We start from the raw sequence: 13,375 nt of genomic DNA, 5'->3' as shown, positions 1-13,375 counted from the left end.
CCTCTTTCTGGTTTGTTTCTGGCTTATTTTTAAATCCTGTTTCTTGTTTTCTTTAAAAAATAAAGCAAAAGTGACTTCCATCGTGATCCAGAATAGCCTTCATGTCCTAACCCCACGTTTGCTGCTGAGAGCCAACAGTGTGGCAGCCTCTGGCTCCCAGAACCACTCTCCACAGGAAACCTGGGCATTTTCGTGTGGGCTGTAAACAGGGCACTTCCTGTGGAAGTGTCACCTGCTGTTTATTTATTTGTTTAAAGATTTATTTATTAAGTATACAGTGTTTTGCCTGCATGTACGCCTACAGGCCAGAAGACGGCATCAGATCTCATTCTAGATGGTTGTGAGTCACCATGTGGGTGCTGGAAATTGAACTCAGGACCTCTGGAAGAGCAAACAGTACTCTGACCTCTGAGCCGTCTCTCCAGCTCATTTATTTTATTTTTAAAATAACTTTTTGTTGCTGGGTGTGGTGGCACACACCTTTAATCTCAGCACTCGGGAGGCAGAGGCAGGTGGATTGCTGTGAGTGTAAGGCCAGCCTGGTCTACAAAGCGAGTCCAGGACAGCCAAGGCTACACAGAGAAAGCCTGTCTCGAAAAAACGAAAAACAAAAACAACTGAGGTAGGATCTCTGTACTTAGCTCCAACTGCCCTGGAACTCACTCTGTAGAGCAGGCTGGCCTTGAACTCAGATCCACCTGCCTCTGCCTCCCAAGTGCTGGGGTTAAAGCTGTGCATCACAGTGTCTGGCTTGAATAACTTTTCATGCCGGAGGTGCCAAAGAAGGTGGAGTTGAGTAGTGAGCCTTTGTGCCCCACCTGCCCCCTTGCCTCTTGTTATTGTAAAGCAAACCCCAGAGGTACTATTTTGCACATATACACGTCAGTATTTGCTTCACCGGGGAGCCAGATGCGGCCCCTCACTGCATCAGTGTGTCCAGTGTGTCTCTAGCCTGCGCCGTCCATTGCTGACTGTACGCCCCTGCTGTTCCTTTATTGATACGCTCTGTCACCTTTCCTTTAGATTCTCCAGAGTCTAGACTTTGCTCATCGTCCCTGTGCTGTGTTCTGTGCCTGTACCGCGGGAGGCTCGCCTCTCCCTTCTCTCACTGGCTTCAATGTTCTTAGGAATGCAGCAGCACCAGATCTGAGCAGCTGCTGACATTTGGACTAACTTTCCTTTCATTAAGGACATTAGAGGAGGCGGATGCTTTTAGGTCGATTGATCCATAATGCTTGATTTTTTTCTCCCTCCAGTGCAGTGGTTCTCAACCTGTGGGCTATGACCCCTTTAGCAACCTTCCCTCTCCAAAAATGTTTACATTACAATTCATAACTGTAGCAAAATTTACAGTTATGAGTAGCAATGAAAATGATCTTACAGTTGGGGTCACCACAGCACGAGAACTGTAGTAAAGCGTCGCAGCGTTAGGGAAGCTGAGAGCCGCTGCTCCAGTGGGAAACGATGCCCAGTGGTTCACTAGGAGCCGTCATGTGATCGTCCCTCAACTCCATTGTTCCATATCCAGTGAGCCGCAGAGTATAGAAGAAAATGCCTGTCGTGTGCCTGGTTGCCCAGTGGTAGAGTTAGTGCAGGAGTGGTGGGTGTAAGCGAGCTGCCTCTCCTGGCTCCCACCTTCCCGAGTGCCCTGTAGTGATGGCAGTTGGAGTTGCTAGTCTGGTGTGAGCTCTTTGTTGACACACCCATGTTTGAGTATACTGTGCTTCTTCTCCTTCATAGCGAGTGTCTCATCCTTGGCCAGCTCCTCCCTTGTCCTCTTGACAGTTCCCTTGTGGTCTTCCACAAAGCCTGTGCTGTGGGGATGACGAGGCCCTGGCTTCTTCCCCAGGAGCTGAATCACCTGTTTCTGTAAGGCCTCCCGGTTCTGTTAGTGAGGAATGAGGCCAAGACTTTCAGAGTCCACAGGCTTTCTACAAACCATGGAGAGCAGGGAGGGACCTTGGAGACAGTCTCACCCACTAGAAGCAACCCATGGCCTGACAGGCATGTGGCCATGTAGTCACAGAGCTACCAGCACAACATGGTGCCACTTACCTGAGAGACCCTGTACTGCGGGAGGCTCGCCTCTCCCTTCTCTCCTTTCACATGCTGTAGTGCAGCAGGAGTGAACAGTTTTGCTCTGTCCTACCTTTCCTGGGCTGTTCTCATGGAGAGCCTGGTAAGCTTTACTGCTGGGGCTGCCCTGTAGGTCTCTGCTGCAGTGTGGAGAATGTCTCTGCAGTGTGTGTGTGTATGTGTGTGTGTTGCTCTGCTCTCCTTCCACCTTTACGCGGGGTTCCAGACACTCTGTGTGTGTGTGTGTGTGTGTGTGTGTGTGTGTGTGTTGCTCTGCTCTCCTTCCACCTTTACGCGGGGTTCCAGACACTCTGTGTGTGTGTGTGTGTGTGTGTGTGTGTGTGTGTGTGTGTGTGTGTGTGTGTGTGTGTGTTGCTCTGCTCTCCTTCCACCTTTACGCGGGGTTCCCGATTGGAAGGTCGTTAGGCTTGTACACCAAATGCTTTATCCACAAACCACTTCACCAGCCAGTACCTCACACAGCCCGATGTCTTCCCTCCCTTCTCTCTTTTAGCGTTTGGAGTGCTGCTCTGGGAAATTGCTACCTATGGCATGTCACCTTACCCGGGGATTGACCTGTCTCAGGTTTACGAGCTGCTGGAAAAAGACTACCGCATGGAGCGCCCAGAAGGCTGCCCAGAGAAGGTCTACGAACTCATGCGCGCATGTGAGCTTCCCCAGCCCGGGCAGACAGCACACATGGGCACTGAGGAAACTGCAGTGGGCCATTCCATTCCAGTGGGCCCTTGACACCCTGTCCCCCTGTTCCTGAGCCACTCACGGAGTCTGGCTTCTGGGCGCCTTTCAGTGCATTTGTTTACAGATACAGTACACATGAGCCTTTGGGAGGGATGTTTTTGGCTTGCTGTTATTGTGGATCAGGGTTCACTCTGTAGCCCTGGCTCCATAGCAACTCTCCTGCTTGAACCCCACAAGCTCTATGATTACAGGCGTGAGCCACCATGCCCAGGGTGTTTCAATTTTTTTTTTTTTTAAGCATGAAAAGGGTTAGATGAATACCAAACAAAGGTTCTTGTCAATAGATACAGGTTCCTGGGTCCTGCTTCCAAGCACCTGGCTATAAAATGCTCTGGGTGATTGATGCTAGTGGTAGTTACATTATGTGAGCGTATGCGTGCATCTCCGTGTGGTGTGTCTGCACATGGTCTATCATCTGTGTTTGTATGCCCGGTCCCTCACTGTTTTCTTCTTATTGTGTCCGCGGCACTGCTCCTGACCATATATCTAGGTTTCTTTTCTTCAGCCCGTACCCTACCTTCAGTTATTCCGCTGTCTAGCATTTCAGCTAATGGTTTAAAAGACCCACTCATTTGTCCTTTTGTGATGAGCTCTCAGTTGTTTTACACACTTGTTTGCTTTAGTTACATGTTATGTATTACTACATTAACTAATTTGTTTGTTTATGGGGGTGTGCGCTCAACAGCATACAGCTTGCAGAAATTGGTTTTTTTTCTACTATGTGGATCCCAAGAAGTAAACTTGGCATCAGTCTTGGCAGCAAGCGCCATCTTGATGGCCCTGTGTTTGCTATTATAAACAAGGCAGAGATAAGCACACTTATCCTTGTGTCTTTGCACTTAACACTGATGTTTCTAAAAGCTGCACTGTTGCTTCACAGTGTTTATGCTGTTGATAAAATTACCATCTAAGAGAAGGCTGTACTAGTTCATCCTCCCAGCAGAAGTGTGGGAGAGCAAAGCAGACAAGCACGAGGCGTGACTGTGTCTTCACTGACGTGGGAAGAATTGATTGTTTTAATCTTTTTTAAGTGTGTATTTTATGTGTATGGTTCTTTTGCTTATGTGTATGTGTGTACACCATGTGTATGTCTAGTGATCCTGGAGGCCAGAAGAGGGCATCAGGTCCCCAGGAACTGGTGTTATGGGTGGTTGTGAGTCACCACATGAGTGCTGGGAACTGAACCTGGGTCCCATGAAAGAATAGCCAGACCTCTTGACTGCTGAACCACATCTCCAGCCCCTAACCCTAAGCATATCGGTGCTGCTGAGGATATTAGACTGTAAGTCAGGGTGGCCAGGACAGGCTAGTGCCTATCAGTGGGCTTTGGAGAAACGACTATAGATGTGGCTTTGCTGTCGGTGTGTCTGTGGGGTTTTGTGATCCTGTTTCTGCCTGTATATAATGTCTTCTCAAAGTCTTAACCTCTGTAATAGGACACAGTAGCTGCTGGCAGGCTTGGGATGCCTCTGCAATGTCCAGGACTGTCCTTGGGATGGCTGGTCCTGGTTGGTTAGCAGTGCTTCCCTACTGCTCTGACATGCGTCTTCTCTGTCCGTCAGGTTGGCAGTGGAATCCCTCGGACCGGCCCTCGTTTGCTGAGATCCACCAGGCCTTTGAAACCATGTTCCAGGAGTCCAGTATCTCAGATGGTAACATACCTTCCGGGGGCTGCAGTGGCTGAAAGATTAGGTTGTGGCTAGACAAGGCTTCACTTCGGTCCTGGTGGAGGTGCCCAAGCCAAGTGTGAGACCAGAGCTCCACACAGAGGCTTTGGTGGTGGCTCTATGTCTTTCATACTCACACACAGTTCTAGAAAATGCTAAGTGCTGTTTCTTCAGCATCTGTGTTCCTTATCTCTGATTGTATAGAAGAGACTCGCAGGAGCTGGAGAGAGAGCACAGAGGCTAAGAGGACCTGGGCTCAGTCCCCAGTACCCAAATGGCGGTGGCTCACAACTCTAGTCACAGAGGATCCAGCACCCTCTTCTGGCCTCTGCACCCATGTGGTGCATAGACATTAATGCAGGCAAAACACCATATACTTACACAGAAATAACAATTTAAAAATATGTATAAATTTGTTTAAAAAATCCCTTTCAAGATGGTGCCTTTGCTGATGACTGCTGGGTTGTTGTGTGTGATCCTTAGAGGTGGAGAAGGAGCTGGGGAAACGGGGCATGAGAGGAGCTGCTGGCAGCATGCTTCAGGCCCCAGAGCTGCCCACCAAGACCAGGACGTGCAGGAGAGCAGCTGAGCAGAAAGATGCCCCTGACACGCCCGAGCTGCTCCACATGAAGGGCCTGGGAGAAAGCGGTACGTCCATGCCTTCTCACCGAGCAGGCCTGGGAGGCGAATGGGAAGCTGTCGGTGGAAATGGCAGAGAAGGGCGTCAGTCCTTCTATAGTGGCCCAGGCCAGGGGCCTGCCATTCTCCACAGCAAGCCTTTCAGCAGTTGCTTAGACAGACCAAGATTTGGGACACCTGCCAAGAAAGCACACCCACCTTCCCATGTGCTCATCACAGCACTGTGGGTGTCTTTCAGGGCAGGCGTGGCTGTGAACGACATCGAGCCGAACAGAGCAGCCTGGAACCCAGCCTCTGTGGAGCTCCCTGGGACAGAGCTGGGCCCCTGGTTCCTGGGAAGGGTGTCTTTTAGCACTGTTCCCCAGCCTCAGCTAGGGCAGTGGGCTGTCAGGAGTTGCCTAGAGATCCACAGGGATAGTATTCACAGCCATGTGTCGGAGCTTCCTGCGTGCCAGCTGTTCACTGAGTAAGTCCCAGGAGAGCAGCATCTGGCACTCTGCACACCCACTGAAGTCAGTTTTGGGAAATGACACCTGAACTCACCAATACTCCCTGGGCTCCCGTCATGGGCTGATGGGCTATAGGTCTGGTTGAATGGGGCCAGGCAGGACAAAGCTTGATTCTGATTGGGATTCATAAGGGTGTTTACTCAGCAGAACCCATAGTTCTGATTTGTTTGTTTTTTGGAGGTTAGTTTGGTTTGGTTTTGCTTTTTTGGTTTTTCAAGACAGGTTTCTCTGTGTAGCCTTGGCTGTCCTGGACTTGCTTTGTAGACCAGGCTGGCCTTAACTTCAGAGATCTGCCTGCCTCTGCCTCCCAAGTGCTGGGATTAAAAGAGTGCACCACCACTGCCTGCACAGTTCTGTTTTTTTAAACAGTTGTGTTTCTAAACCTATACTTAAACTAATGAGAATGGAATGGCCGAACCCACATGGCACATAAAAGTGCTTTAAGGACTGTCTTAGACAGTCGCTATTGCTCCAGTGAAACACCACGACTAAAGAAAGTGTTTACTTAGCTTATGCTTCCATAGCACAGATCCTCCTCAAAAAAGTCAGGACAGGAACTCAAGCAGGGCAGGAACCTGGAGGCAGGCACTGATGCAGAGGCCATGGAGAAGTGCTCTTACTGGCTTGCTCAGCCTGCTTTCTTATAGAAAGAACCCAGGACCAGCAGCCCAGGGATGGTACCACCCGCAGTGGGCTGGGCCTTCCCCGTCAATCACTAGTTAAGAAAATGCCCTGCAGGCTTGCCAACAGCCTGATCTTCTGGCAGTATTTTCTCAGTTGGGGTTCCCTCCTCTCCAATGACTGTAGCCTGTGTCATGTTGACATAAAACTGGCCAGCACACACAGGTGCCTAAGGTGCATGTTTGGAAGGCTTGCACACGGGCTGAATGTGGCTCTGCAAGAGGCACTTGCTGAGAAGCTGCTGGGAGTCCACATATGCTGGCCCACATCTGTAACTCCAGCGCTCCTCAGAGGCAGGGCACTCCTCAGGACTGTAAGGGCCAGCTGGCCTGTGTACACAGCAGTGGGCAGCAGAGACACCCCGCTTTAGACAAGCAGGTCCAAATTGTAGAACCACCAGATCATTTTCCTCACCCTGGTGGAGGCTGTGACACATAAGCTGTCCCTTTGTCTCTTGTTGTCCACTCACGTCATCTGGGGTGGGGAAGAAAGGCTGTCAGGAAGCGTGCCCTATGATTATCAAAGGGGCGGGGTGAGGGGGTGGGGTTAGGTTTCTTCTCACCAGGATCACTGTGAGGCTTTTGATAGGTCATCTCCTGGTGAGTCAGGAGTGTCCCTGGCGCACTCTAGTTGTAACTCTGACCCGGTAGAATCACTCTCTGCCCTCTTTGGCAGGACTGTCGCTCTGATGTGCACTTCTGCCAGTCTTAGGTCAGATGACCCTCCACCTCTGTACAGCTGGCAGCAGGGCCAGACAACACAAAGGCGTTTTAGTGAACTGTCACTCTTTGTTTTGTTTTATATTGTTTTTTGTTTTTGTTTTTTGGAGCCAGGATTTCTCTGTGTCGTCCTGGCTGTCCTGGACTCACTTTGTAGACCAGGCTGGCCTCAAACTCATGGTGATTCCCCCTGCCTCTGCCTCCCAAGAGCTAGGATTAAAGGCATTCGCCACCATACCCAGCCTCTTTTGTTTTTTGAGACAGGGTTTCTCTGTGTAGCCCTGGCTGTCCTGGAACTTACTCTGTAGACCAGTCTGGCCTCGAACTCAGATTCAGCTGCTTCTGCCTCCCAAGTGCTGGGATTAAAGGCATGTGCCACCACCCAGCCATGTTGCTCATATTTTAAAAATACCCAGTTGAAATTTTGTAAAGGTCATCTTTCCGTGCTTGTCAAGGCAGCTGATTGTCATACCCCATGGGACAACTGACGTCTTCCTCCAGGTTACACCTCAGGAACTCCAGCAGGTCTGACCTTTGGCAGTGTCATTTCTGCTGATCACAATGTGACCCTGGAGGGACTCCACAACTACAACAGGTTTCCGTATGAGGAAGGCAGGGCCAGTCCAACCTTGCCCCTCTGTGTTCAGAGCCTTGTGCTCTGCCGACGGTGACAGGGTTCAGGCGTGACACTGACGAGGCTGAGCTGTGCTGAATGCCCACCTTTGTCTTCCGCCCTCTGAGGGTGCAGAAGCTCGGGGCGGGGGGGACCTCCCACAGCCCCCGAGTGCAGGGCTTCCTGGCAGCTGTTGCTCACCCTCCTTCTATTTCAGATGCGCTGGACAGTGAGCCTGCTGTGTCACCTCTGCTTCCTCGGAAAGAGCGTGGGCCCCCAGACGGCAGCCTAAATGAAGACGAGCGCCTTCTCCCCAAAGACAAAAAGACCAACTTGTTCAGTGCCTTGATTAAGAAGAAGAAGAAAATGGCACCCACGCCCCCAAAGCGCAGCAGCTCCTTCCGAGAGATGGATGGCCAGCCAGAACGCAGAGGGCCTAGTGAGGACGATGGCCGGGAAATTAGCAATGGGCCACCAGCTCTCACCCCATCAGATGCAGCAGAGCCCACAAAGTCCCCAAAGGCCAGCAATGGGGCTGGTGTCCCCAATGGAGCCTTCCGGGAGCCAGGCAGCTCGGGCTTCCGTTCTCCCCACCTGTGGAAAAAGTCCAGCACACTGACCAGCAGCCGCCTGGCCGCCGCCGAAGAGGAAAGTGGCATCAGCTCCAGCAAGCGCTTCCTGCGCTCTTGCTCAGCCTCCTGCATGCCTCATGGGGCTAAGGATACAGAGTGGCGATCGGTCACGTTGCCTAGGGACCTGCCATCTGCCGGCAAGCAGTTTGATTCGTCCACCTTTGGAGGGCACAAAAGCGAAAAGCCAGCTCTGCCTCGGAAACGTGCCAGTGAGACCAGGTCTGAGCAGGTGGCCAGGGGCACAGTGACTCCCCCTCCCCGGGTGGTGAAGAAGACAGAGGAGGCTGCTGATGAAGTCTTCAAAGACATGGAATCCAGCCCAGGCTCCAGCCCTCCCAGCTTGACTCCCAAACTCCTCCGTAGGCAGGTCACTGCCTCTCCTTCCTCTGGCCTCTCTCACAAGGAAGAGGCCACCAAGGGCAATGCCTCTGGGACAGGGACTCCTATCACTGCCGAGCCGACACCCGCCAGCAGCAGAGTAGGCTTTAACAAGGCCTCCTCTGAGGAGACCCGAGTAAGGAGGCACAAGCACAGCTCAGAGTCCCCCGGGAGAGACAAGGGGCGCCTGTCCAAGCTCAAGCCTGCCCCTCCACCCCCGCCTGCCTCCACAGGGAAAGCAGGAAAGCCTGCACAGAGCCCCAGCCAGGAAGTGGCTGGGGAGGCAGGCGGGGCCACGAAGACAAAATGCCCAAGTCTGGCTGGGGATGCTGTCAACAGCGACCCCACCAAGGCCGGCCAGCCTGGAGAAGGACTAAGAAAGCCTGCGCCACCATCAGTGCCAAAGCCTCAGGCGGCTGCTAAGCCTCCGGGGACCCCCAGCAGCCCCGTCTCCACACCCGCCACAGCACCAGCACCTTTAGCCCTGGCTGGGGACCAGCAGCCATCTTCTGCCGCCTTCATCCCGCTCATTTCAACCCGTGTGTCTCTTCGAAAGACCCGCCAGCCGCCGGAGCGCATCGCCAGTGGCACCGTCACCAAGGGTGTGGTTCTGGACAGTACTGAGGCCCTGTGCCTGGCCATCTCCCGGAACTCAGAGCAGATGGCCAGCCACAGTGCTGTGCTGGAGGCTGGCAAGAACCTGTACACGTTCTGCGTGAGCTACGTGGACTCCATCCAGCAGATGAGGAACAAGTTTGCCTTCCGTGAGGCCATCAACAAGCTGGAGAGCAACCTCCGAGAGCTGCAGATCTGCCCTGCAACAGCCTCCAGTGGGCCGGCTGCCACACAGGACTTCAGCAAGCTGCTTAGCTCTGTGAAGGAGATCAGCGACATTGTGCGGAGGTAGCAGCAGCCAGTGCATGTCAGCGGGAGATGCTGCCGTCCAAGGGTTTTTGTGCCTACAAGGATGGGGACAGAGGACAGGGAGCTGGCATCTTGACCCAGGAGCTTTAGCATCAGGCAGAGCCAGGGCCTAAAGGAGTCAGCCCTTCCACCTGTGCTGTGCACCAGCTGTCCTGCACCTCCGGCCCAGCCCAGGTGCCCAAGCCGCCTCTCCTCACTGCCTCTGTATGGGCCTTACCCAGTGCCTCAGCACCAGCTGGAGTGCCCAGAAGGACTGTCCTTCCTATGTCCTCTCAGGAGAATGTCCTCCTCTGATGCGCCTTCTTGTCACCAAGGCACAGGAGCCCCTGTGCTTGCCATCCCTGAACCTTCAATGCTTAAGAACTGTCCCAGAGAGGCTGTGCACACTGTTCTCTCATGTGAAGGAAGTTGAGGGCCCAGGTGGGTAGGTCCTGGAGACAGTGGAGCTGGGGCAGTGTAGTCTATCACCTGTTTCCTATGTCCTCACTGAGGTCCCCTGCAGATCCTGGATAGCAAGCTTGAGTTTCATGGGTGGCAGCCGCTGGTTAGCCAGTCCAAGCTCAGGCTCCAGGGGCTCCAAAAATCTGGATTTCCAAGTCTTCTCTTTTGCTTCTGAGGTCAGGCCCATCCTCTCTGTTCCTTGTCTTGGTGACAAGAGTCTGGACTTGAGATGTTTTAAGCAGTTCAAAGCTCTGCACAGAAAGGGGCAGCCACTAGGTACAAGCAAGCAGGAAGGGCCAGCTGCACGGGGCTCTCCCAAGCCCTGGCTGCTTCTCAGAACTGCTGCAGTGGGGTGGTATACTGTGCAGACTTAGCCAGGGCCAGAGCTGAGTGCAGACAGGTGTGGGCAAGTCCTTGCCTGCCCCAGGGCAGCCAGCTGAAGAGCAGGGCATGTGCCTGGACCTCATACTGGGCCAGGATCGACACCCCTCACTCCCTGCTTTTCCCCTGCTGCTGTGCTGCGCCGGCCCCGGCCCACACGAATCACCCAGACTCAGTTTGGATTTTTCCAGTAGAGATGATTTCCTCTGGATTGTTCTTCCGTGGTCCTCACAGCACATCACATCACCTCCTTACCTCCTGCGGCTGTTCTGCAGCCCAAGGGGGGTCGTGCCACACTGCCAGCGGCCTTGAAAAGCCGGACACCGCCATGCCCTGACACCATGTTCACAAGGTACCAGTCTGTCGTTGCCGACATGGTGTGCCACCGTATTTTGCATTACACTTTGGTATTACACTCTTTTTTTTATAGACTTGCTCTCTTATAAGTGACATGTAAATAGTTCACCACTGTGCCCTCTCTGGCACACCAATGGCATCCCCTTTTTTCTCAGTCCAGTACATTTTGTTTCTGTATATGACTGTGTTTTTTGAATCCAAATCTCTCTGTAGTATTTTTTAAATAAATAAGTGTTTACAGAACTATTGACAGATTGCTTGGTCTGTGATTCATCCCTGCTACCCCTCGTGTCCTAAGGGGTCACAGCATGCGTCTCCTTAGCACAGAGTTGCCAGCTGCCCAGCTCTTGTCAACCTCACAGCAGATGATCATGTCCTGTGTCAGGCCTGGAGTTGGAGAGACTGAGCTCCCGAGAGTCTTGCTGGCAGAGTGGACCCCTCCCTGGCCTGCCTCTACATCTGAGCCTACTTCCAGCCCAGGCTTCAGCCACCCCATGCACCTTCACCCGCGTGGCTTCTGAGGGGGGCGGTGTTCTAGTCAGTGTAGCCTCTGCTGGAGCCCACAGCAAGGATGACAGGGCTGTGGTGCCCTGCTGCCCCTGCCAACTACACACACAGAAATCTCCACCTCCCCTGACATTGCATCATATTTCGTTTTTTGGGGGTGGTTTTTGTTTTTCAAGACAGTTTCTCTGTATAGCCTTGGTTGTCCTGCACTAGCTTTGTGGACCAGGCTGGCCTCAAACTCGCAGTGATCCACCTGCCTCTGCCTCCCGAATGCTGGGATTAAAAGTGTGCACCGCCATGCCCCGTGACATCGCCTCAATTTTCAGCAAATGGTTTAGAGTTGCCTGCTGGCCCAACCTAATCTAGACACTATCCCTCCTGCAGGCTTTCTGAAGCTAACAGTGTCATGTTGAAAGGAAAGGTGGCTTCAAGGCCACCTCTGCTGGCTGTGTGAAGTGGGCCCTAGGGGTCTTCCCAACGCCCTTAGGCAGGCACTGTTTGTCTATTTCCTCAGTGTTTCCTAGGGCTGCAGAGATGAGACGTGGTGAAACCCCCTCACCTGGGCCATAAAATACTTCCTGTCTCCCAAATAAGGTGCTGATGTGTCATCTGAAACTTAGTTTCTCATTTCTAAGACTGGCTTTCTTGCCAGGCAGTGGTGATGCACACTTTTAATCTCAGCACTCGGGAGGCAGAGGCAGGTAGGTTTGAGTTCAAGGCCAGCCTGGCCTACAGAACAAGTTCCAGGACAGCCAGGGCTAACCAAGAAACCCTGTCTCAAAAAACAACAAAAAAGGCAGGCTTTTAGATCATAGACCTACCCTTGAATCTAATAGCAGTGAGTTTGCCCAGAGAAGCTCACCTCTGCACACACCCATCCTGAGGAGCCAGTGAGACGGCTCAGCAGGCAAACCCTGCTACCAAGATCAGATGGATGACTCGAGTTCAGTCTCTGCCAGTTGTCCTCTGACCTCCACATGTGCACTATGGTGCATCTATGCATGCATACGTGTGTCTACACGAGGAAAGCTGAAATGATAGCAGTTCAGCCCTCAAGTGTGAGTGTTAGTAGACTGTGCTGCTTTGTGTTGGGGCTGCAAGCTGCAGAAAGACAGACTGCATACCTCAGGCTCAGTACCTCAGCTGCTGCATTAGGACAAGGGAGGAGGCTGGGTGGTGCTGGCTGCTGGGTGCCCCTGCACTTGGAATATTCTGGAAGCGTCTCTACTGCAGAGTCAGTTCCCCACCTGAGCTTGGATTGCAGATGCCATCCTTCTGAGGCCTGGCGCTGTCCTCTGAGGCGTAAGCTGAGGCTCAGAGAGGTGAAGCAGCTTAGCCAAGGCCACACAGCATGCACCTACCAGCTCATGTAGACAATGTGGATGGCCACATCCTGCCCATTGGGGGCACCCTCCAGGTTCTATTATGGTAAACTGGCTGGGCTGGCTACACAGGGGCCCAGATTTAACCCAGTACCCTCCCATACCGAGAGTTCTCTCCCGTGTGTGTGTGTGTGTGTGTGTGTGTGTGTGTGTGTGTGTTGTTGTTGTTGTTGTTGTTGTTGTTGTTTTTGACACCAGTGTATTTTTTGAGACAGGTTCTTGCCGGGCAGTGGTGGCACATACCCTTAATCCCAGCACTTGGGAGGCAGAGGCAAGGGGATCTCTGTGAGTTCAAGGCCAGTCTGGTCTACAGAGGGAGTTCCAGAGAGCCCAACACACACACAAAGAAAAAAAGACAGGTTCCCAGTGGACTGGGGACTCACCAACTCACCAGTTGGCTAGGCTATCTAGCTAGTGAGCTCCAGGCATCTACCTGTTCCACTATTACCATCTACTCCACCCACCCCCAGCCCATGCTGGGATTATAGGCATGCACTCCACTCAGTGCTGCGGATCTGAACTCGGCTCCTCTTCCTAACTGAGCTATGGTTTCTATCGCCCTGGGAGTAATTTCTTAGTCTGGTCTTGCACAGGTAACAGGAAGTGGGGTCCAGACTAAACGTACACCCCCACCCCATCTGCCTTCATCCCTGATGGTCACCTAGCCTCGTGGCTGAGACCCTGACACCTACAATCAGAAACACACGTCT

The 13,375-nt window shown here is 52.7% G+C and overlaps 1 protein-coding gene across 2 annotated transcripts in view; it reads left to right on the top strand.

Moving 5' to 3' along the window:
- Window positions 1-9,805, top strand: part of Abl1 (ABL proto-oncogene 1, non-receptor tyrosine kinase) — a 104,512-nt gene extending 94,707 nt beyond the window's left edge. For both annotated transcript variants that reach the window (XM_051166963.1, XM_051166964.1), the window contains exons 8-11: window positions 2,591-2,743; window positions 4,398-4,487; window positions 4,986-5,150; window positions 7,881-9,805. In XM_051166963.1, coding sequence (XP_051022920.1) covers window positions 2,591-2,743; window positions 4,398-4,487; window positions 4,986-5,150; window positions 7,881-9,580 — 2,108 coding nt within the window. In that variant the 3' untranslated portion in view covers window positions 9,581-9,805. The remainder of the gene's footprint in view (window positions 1-2,590; window positions 2,744-4,397; window positions 4,488-4,985; window positions 5,151-7,880) is intronic.
- The last annotated feature ends 3,570 nt before the right edge of the window (window positions 9,806-13,375 follow it).

Source organism: Acomys russatus, chromosome 24 (genome assembly GCF_903995435.1).
Source record: "Acomys russatus chromosome 24, mAcoRus1.1, whole genome shotgun sequence".
In the NCBI taxonomy this organism is placed as follows: domain Eukaryota; kingdom Metazoa; phylum Chordata; class Mammalia; order Rodentia; family Muridae; genus Acomys; species Acomys russatus.
This window is presented reverse-complemented; position numbering and strand designations above follow the sequence as displayed.